The 6,708-nt window shown below is 68.4% G+C and overlaps 3 protein-coding genes across 5 annotated transcripts; 2 read left to right on the forward strand and 1 right to left on the reverse strand.

The window, feature by feature from the left end:
- Positions 1 to 16: 16 nt before the first annotated feature.
- Positions 17 to 1,714, forward strand: CHTF8 (chromosome transmission fidelity factor 8). 2 transcript variants are annotated; one of them, XM_064386615.1, is made up of 4 exons: positions 17 to 76; positions 596 to 634; positions 709 to 826; positions 892 to 1,714. In XM_064386615.1, the coding sequence occupies exons 2-4, from the start codon at positions 612 to 614 to the stop codon at positions 1,087 to 1,089; spliced, it is 339 nt and encodes a 112-aa protein (XP_064242685.1). In that variant the 5' UTR covers positions 17 to 76; positions 596 to 611; the 3' UTR covers positions 1,090 to 1,714. The 2 variants fall into 2 exon arrangements, with proteins under 2 accessions (XP_064242685.1, XP_064242684.1); XM_064386614.1 differs by lacking the exon at positions 17 to 76 and having other exon boundaries at positions 483 to 634.
- On the reverse strand, positions 1,568 to 5,843 carry HAS3 (hyaluronan synthase 3). Of its 2 annotated transcripts, XM_064386613.1 has the most exons (4): positions 5,663 to 5,843; positions 4,222 to 4,842; positions 3,622 to 3,723; positions 1,568 to 3,539 (listed from the first exon to the last, which is right to left on the reverse strand). In XM_064386613.1, exons 2-4 carry the CDS (start codon positions 4,840 to 4,842, stop codon positions 2,616 to 2,618), a joined length of 1,647 nt encoding a protein of 548 aa, XP_064242683.1. In that variant the 5' UTR covers positions 5,663 to 5,843; the 3' UTR covers positions 1,568 to 2,615. The 2 variants fall into 2 exon arrangements, with proteins under 2 accessions (XP_064242683.1, XP_064242681.1); XM_064386611.1 differs by lacking the exon at positions 5,663 to 5,843 and having other exon boundaries at positions 4,222 to 5,536.
- On the forward strand, positions 5,138 to 6,373 carry LOC135279694 (collagen, type I, alpha 1a-like). Its single transcript, XM_064387140.1, has one exon. The coding sequence runs from the start codon at positions 5,138 to 5,140 to the stop codon at positions 6,371 to 6,373; it is 1,236 nt and encodes a 411-aa protein (XP_064243210.1).
- Positions 6,374 to 6,708: the final 335 nt, after the last annotated feature.

Consider the following 6,708-nt stretch of genomic DNA (forward strand, 5'->3'; position numbering starts at 1 on the left):
GAGCTGCCCCGGGGCCGCGCGGAGCCGGAAGCGGAAGCGGCGGCGCGGCGGGAGATTCGTGCGGGGCCGGCGGCGGGTGCGCGGCGGGGCCGGGGCGGCGGGAGGGACCCGGCCCCGAGGGGCCCGGCCGGGCTGCCCCGGGCCGTCCCCGCGGCTCGGGGGGCGCAGGGCCCGGGGGACGCAGGGCCCGGGGGCCCGCGGGAGGGAGCCGGTCTGGGGTGTCCGGGGGGGCTGCAGGGCCCGTGGGGGGTCTGGGCACGGGGGTCTCTGGGGACGGGCCTGGGCGGGTCTGGGCTCCGGGCTGAGGGTGCTGGGGGTCTGGGGGCTGGATCTGGGGGGCAGTCCGGCCTGGGTAGGGAGATCATGTGGGGACCGGGGGGCTGCAGGGCCTGGGGACATTCTGTAGGGGCTGGGGGATGGATCTCAGGATCTGCGGGGTCTGTGGGGCACGGGGGGTGTGTGGGGCACGGGGTCCCAATCCCATCCCGGGGTCCCAATCCCATCCCGGGGTCCCAATCCCATCCCGGGGTGCCCAGAGGGGAAGGGCCAGGCTCCTGCTCCCTGCCCGCCCCCCGTGCTGACCGTGTCTCTGCAGCCCCGGCAGGCCCGGCATGGTGCAGATCGTCATCTCCAGGTGAGCCCCGAGGGTCCCGTCCCCGTGTCCCTGTGCCTGCGGGCCCCGGGTGACACTCCCCGTCTCTCCCGCAGCGGTGGCACGGGCGCCCCGGCACAGTGGGTGCTGCTGGAGCTGCAGGGCGAGGTGGAGCCCCGGCAGGGCGGGGAGCTGGCCGGGAGCCTGCTGGGGGACCTGCACTACACCTGTGAGGTGAGAGCCGCAGCGCCGGGACTGCCGGGCACAGCCCAGCCCAGCCTGACCCCCGCTCTCCCCAGGGCGTGCCCGTGCTCATCGTGGGCCACCACATCCTCTACGGGAAGGTGGTGCAGCTGGAGAAGCCGTTTGCTGTGCTGGTGAAGCAGGGAGGAGCCTCCCAGCCCAGCCACTACGCCGTGACTGCCCTCATCAAAACCAAGCTGCTCTTCAAAACCCGCCCCAAGCCCATCATCACACACGTGCCCAAGAAGGTCTGAGGGGAAGGACGTGGGCTACGAACTGTGATCTGCTGCTGGAAAGAGCAGCAGGGACTTGGGGAGATGCAGGACCTCATCCCTGTCCTGCACAGGGGACTCTGGCACTGCTGGGTCCTGTCTGGGCACCCAGAGCCCTTCCTGGGTCACTTGTTCCCCCCAAAATGACTCTTTTCAGAGAGCAACCAAGCTCTTGGCCACAGAGCCCATGGATCACCCCAGGGGACGTGGCTCCTGGAAGGCAGGGACTTCTGTGAGCCTGGGAGGGGTGTCCCACCCAGGGGCTGCCCACGGTGTCCAGCAGGTCCCAGGGGATCCACTGGGTCCCAGGGATCCATGGAGGTGCCAGTGTGGAGATGTCTCCTTCTACCCCCTCCCTGTCCCTGTGGGACACCAGTGCTGCCACGCAGGGACTCAGGACCAGCCTCCCTCAAGTCGGGCAGGGGGTTCAGGGACCCTCCCCAAAACACACCATGTGTCCTCACTTTGTGTCTTTATTTCCACAACTCCGTCAGGATATAAAAACCAGCCTTTTCCACCCGAAATATGGAAAAAAATTCCCCTGGCAGGTTCAAAAATAAATAGATTTACAAACCATCTGCGACAATACCAAAGAGCTACAAAAGTCTTCTAAAAAACCTTGTATTAAATTAAACAAAAACCAGCTAAAAGCTCCGTCGTAGAAAGGGATTTTTATCCAAGTCCTGAAAAAAGGACCCACAGGTGAATTCCCTGGGGAGGGGAGAGTTGGGAAGCACCTTGCCTAAATCCCCATCTTCCCACTGCTGGGAAGGTAGCGGGGTGGGAATGATGGGGCCAGAGCATGACGTGGCCCCAAAGGGTCTCCAGCACCGCTCCGGCCGGCACACAGCCCCCCAGTTTTCCCAGTTTCTCCATGCCAGGATCCCCCCTTGGCTCTTTGGCAAAGCTGAAGGAAGCTGCTGCCCTCCTGGAGCAGCCAGACCCCCCGAGAGGCCTGGGGGGCTGCCCTGGGTACGTGCCCGCACGCAGCCGTGGGGCAGAGGCAGCACCAGCCAGCAGGGCTGGCACCGTGCTGGCAGAGACTGTGTCCTGGGGGTGGGAAGGGCTGTAGCACCACGGAGGTGGGACTGAAATCCCCGTAAAAAGCACCGAAGGGTGGAAAGTTCTGGAGTGGGGAGCGCGGCCAGCAGCGCTCCACACCAGGATGCTCCATAGGGCACAGCTGGGATGTAGCTGACAGCACCTGGCTGGGTGATGGGCAGCCCTGGCTCGGCTTCTCTGTGGCCAGCTTGGGATGGAAAAATGAAAATATAGGAAAAGTTTGCATCTCAATAAAGGAAAAAAGCAAGATTTCAAGATCTGATGAGAAATGCCAAGGGTTGGGAGCGCTCAGCGCTGCCCAGCAGCTCTGGGATTGGGAAAAAGGGAACTGGGGGTGTTCACTCCAGCACGTGGGATCACCCCAGCACCTGGGGAAGAGGGGACGGCGGTGGTTACCCTGACACGTCAGATCACTGGGACAACCCTGGCACGGGCCCAGCCCACGGTCAGACCTCAGCGAAGACCAGCCCACACTGCTCCTGCCTCTTGCCGCAGCGGCGGGCGACAATGGCCAGGTAGAGGGTGAGCAGGGCCACCCAGTAGCAGGCATAGAGGATGGCACCTGAGACGAGGAAGGCCACCTCGGTCTCGCTGAAGAGGTCCTGGCTGTAGGCGGTGTAGGCCAGCCCGCCCAGCAGCACCGCCACCCACACCGACACTGGCAGCAGCCCCACGAAGTTCACCACGATGGTGCGGCGCCCTGAGGTGCCCCAGCCCGACTTGTTGATGGTGGCAATGGCGAAGATTTTGGCGGGCAGCAGGCTGGACATGTAGAGGAGGGCGTAGAGGGACATGAAGATCATCTCGGCGCTGCCGCGCAGGAAGCAGGCGTAGGTGGCCTTGATGACACCCACCAGCTGCACCGTCAGCAGGAACAGCAGGATGTTCCAGACGCGGCCGCGGTAGAACAGCTGGATGACGGTGGCGATGAGGAAGAAGGGGAAGAAGCCGGTGACCACCGACTCGTAGGTCATCCAGAGGTGGTGCTTGTGGAACCAGAGCGCGTTGTAGAGCCACTCGCGGAAGTAGGACTTGCTCCAGCGGGTCTGCTGGTTGAGCCAGCGCAGGTACCGCGTGGGCGTCTCCGTCAGGCACTTGGAGCGAGCCGTGTACTTGGTCCGGTAGCCCAGGCTGAGCACGCGGTTGGTGAGGTGCCGGTCGTCCCCGAAGCTGCACTTGCTGCCCAGGAAGGTCTGGTGGTACCAGTCCTCGAGGAACTGCTGCAGCAGCGCGTTGCGGTACATGCCCAGGGGGCCGCTGATGCACTGCACGCAGCCGAAGTACGACTGGCACGCGCGCTCCACGTTGAAGGCCATCCAGTACCGCACGCTGCTCAGGAAGGACAGCCACGAGTCGTACTTGTTCAGGATCTGCGGAGGGCATGGATGTGAGCCCCGGCAGTGCCGCGGCCCCCTGGGGCCCCCGGCCCTGCCCTCCCTCGTGCCAGCGTACCTGGACATCGCCGCCGACGCCGCCGACGTGGGGGTCGGCCTCCAGGATGCGGAGCATCTCGGCCGTGCAGGCGGGGTCCAGCACCGTGTCTGAGTCACACACCTGGGGGCAGAGGGAACGTCGAGCCCCGCTCCCGCCGCCCACGCGCGCCCGGCAGACAGCCCAGCCCACAGCCAGGCAAGCCTGAGCCACGGATGGCGAGACCAGGCAGAGCCCCGGAGACCGGCAGGCGATGGAGGGGAGCGGAGCGCCCGGTGGTACTGGGGCACCGCTGCCCAGGACACCCATCTCTGGCTGCTGGCACCGAGGGAGGACCTGTCCCAGGCACCCGGTGCCACACTGTCCCACGGGATGACACCATAGCAGGCCGTGTGCTGAGGAGGTGAGGGGACACCCTGGGCAGCAGTGTGGGCAGCAGTCAACACCTCAGCCTCCCCAGTGCCATGGCCCCCAGCCCTGGCACCTCTGGGCCAGTGCATGGGGCCAGATCCAGTGCCAGGCACCCAGGTGCTACTGGGGATTCCCAGAGCTGCTCCCGTTCCACCCACAGCCCCTGAGCCCCAGATCTCACTGCCCACATCCCCCAGCCCATGCACACACCTGGATATAGTCCACAGAGTCTCCGAGCGCCCGGAAGGCCGTGTACATCACCTCCCGCTTCCCTCCCCACTTCTGGAGGATGCAGGAGTAGGTGTTGCTGCGGACCAGCGCCTGAACGCGGGCCAGCCCTTCCCGCAGCCCGGCCTCCGTCTCCCCCTCGCCCCAGGCGTGGAAGTTGCTCCTCCAGACGTAGCTGCCGGAGCGCTCGGAGCCCATCACGTCGCGGAAGATGTCCAGCATGTAGGTGTCGTCGGGGCCGTTCCCGTCCACCACCATCACCACTTTGAGGTCGGGGAAGGCGATGCGCTTGACGGAGCGCAGGCACTTGGTCAGGTAGTCGGGATCCTCCTGGAAGGCGGCGATGCAGAGGGCCACCGAGCGCCCCGGCCGCACCGGCTGCCCCTCGCCCCGCATGCGCCGGTGCTCCAGGAAGGCGAAGAGGCTCTGGATGAAGAGGTGCAGCCCCAGGATGGCCCCGTAGAGCCCGAAGGAGAGGTAGTGCTTCTCCGTGTGGATGAACTGGTACCCTGTGACGTAGGCGGCCAGGATTCCCCCCAGCACCGCCAGGGCGAACAGGCTGGTCCCCACGACACGCAGGGCCGTGGAGAGGCTCCCTGGCATCTGGGGGACACGGGGCACCATCAGGGCAGGCACGCGTCCTCCCCGTCAGGTCACCCAGAAGGCAGAAGCGGGGTGGCCCTGCTGCTCTGCTGCCCCACGGCCACCCTGTCCCTCACCGGTCCCTGGTTTGGGAGTGACACCTCCCCAGTGCCTCCGCGGGGCCCGAGGAGGTGCGGGGGTCCCACACACCCGCTGTGTGCGGTGCCAGGCGAGGTGCAGGGGTCCCAAGCGCCCCGCCGAGCACAGCGCCAGCACCCCCCATCCACCCGAGCAGGAGCACGGCTGCTCGCAGGCGATGGCTGGGCTGGAGGACAGGGAAGGGCACGGCGATGTCAGGGACCGCGCTGTCCCCGGGGAACCGCGGCCGCCCAGAGCCCTCCTCGGCCCCGCCGCGTGCGGTGGGACCCCCGGCTGCGGGGATGGCAGCGGCCGGACCCGCACCCCGCTGCGGGACGGGACGAGCAGCGCGGCCAGGACGGGACTGCAGAGGCGCCCCGGGACGCGGGCAGGGGGCGCGGGCAGGTCGGGGGTGCGGGAGCACGTGCGGGGGTGCGGGCAGGGCGCGGAGCCAGCGCCAGGGACCCCCGGCCGCACCTCCCGGGCAGCCCCCTCCGGCTCACCCCCGCTCCCGCAGCCCCCGGCGCTCCCGGCTCCTCCCGGTCCCGCAGCCCCCGGCACTCCCGGCTCCTCCCGGTCCCGCAGCCCCGGCGCTCCCGGCTGCCCGTTACCCCCGGCCCCGCAGCCTCCGGCGCTGCCGGTCTCACAGCACCGCGAGCCGGCACCAGCGGGCCGGGAGGGAGAAGGAGGGAGCGGGACTCACCGTGGAGGTGCCGGTGGTGGTGCCGCCGCTCCCCACCCGCCGCCGCCGCTGTGCGCCCGGCCCGGCCCGTGCGGCCCCTTTATACCGCGGCGGGGCCGGCACCGCCCGCAGCCCGCGGGGGCCCCGCCCGGCACCGGCACCGGCACCGGCACCGCCGGCACCGCCCCCGGCACCAGCACCGGCACCGGCTCCAGCTCCGCCCGCAAGCCCCGGGAACCCGCCCCGCACCGGCAGTACCTGGCACCGGCCCCAGCCCCGCACTGCGGGAGTGATGACCGGCACCGGCGGCACCGGCGGCACCGGCATCAGCAGCACCAGCGCTGCACCGGCACCGGCACCATCGCAGGCATCACGGCACCGCTGCTACACCGGCAGCGGCTCCGGGGCTGCACCGGCACCGGCATCAGGTGCGGGCAGGGCTCGGAGCCAGCCCCGGGGACCCTCGGGGTGGAGGAGGCACTAGGAAGGTGTCCCCTGTCACCCCCAAACCAGTGGCAGGAGAGGGACAGGGAGCGGCCCCTCCATCTCCCCCCGCCCCGCTCTTGGGACCCCTCTCATGACACCCACGTGTCACCCTCCTGTCCCCCCGCGGCAGGAGCCACCCGTGTCACCCCGTCCCCGTGGCTGTGGGTCATCCTGGGGACAGCAGCACGCTGTCCCTGTGCCAGCCTGACGGCAGGGGACAGCCAGCTCCTGGAGGGGCCATTCTGAGTCTGCAGGAGGCACGGGCTCAACTCGGGGCTCAGATTCAGCACTTCTGGGTTTCTCAGCCCAGCCGTGTCCTGCTGTGCTGGGAGTGGGTGTGAGGTAATGCTGGAGCCCCTGAGCACCAGGAGCCGGGAACGGGGATCCCTGCAGCAGGAGCAACATGGCCAGGACTCCCAGCCTTGCAGGGAAGGGAGGTGCTGGATGCCCCACAGTTGGCAGGACACAGGGCAGCTGGGAAATGGGCTCCTGGGGCTGTGCACGGTGGGGCTGGGTTGCCCGGAGCCAGGGGCCACCAAGCTGGGTCCCTGAGGACCCTGCTCCCCCCACACTGTGGGTGT

This window comes from Passer domesticus, chromosome 12, assembly GCF_036417665.1.
Source record: "Passer domesticus isolate bPasDom1 chromosome 12, bPasDom1.hap1, whole genome shotgun sequence".
NCBI lineage: Eukaryota > Metazoa > Chordata > Aves > Passeriformes > Passeridae > Passer > Passer domesticus.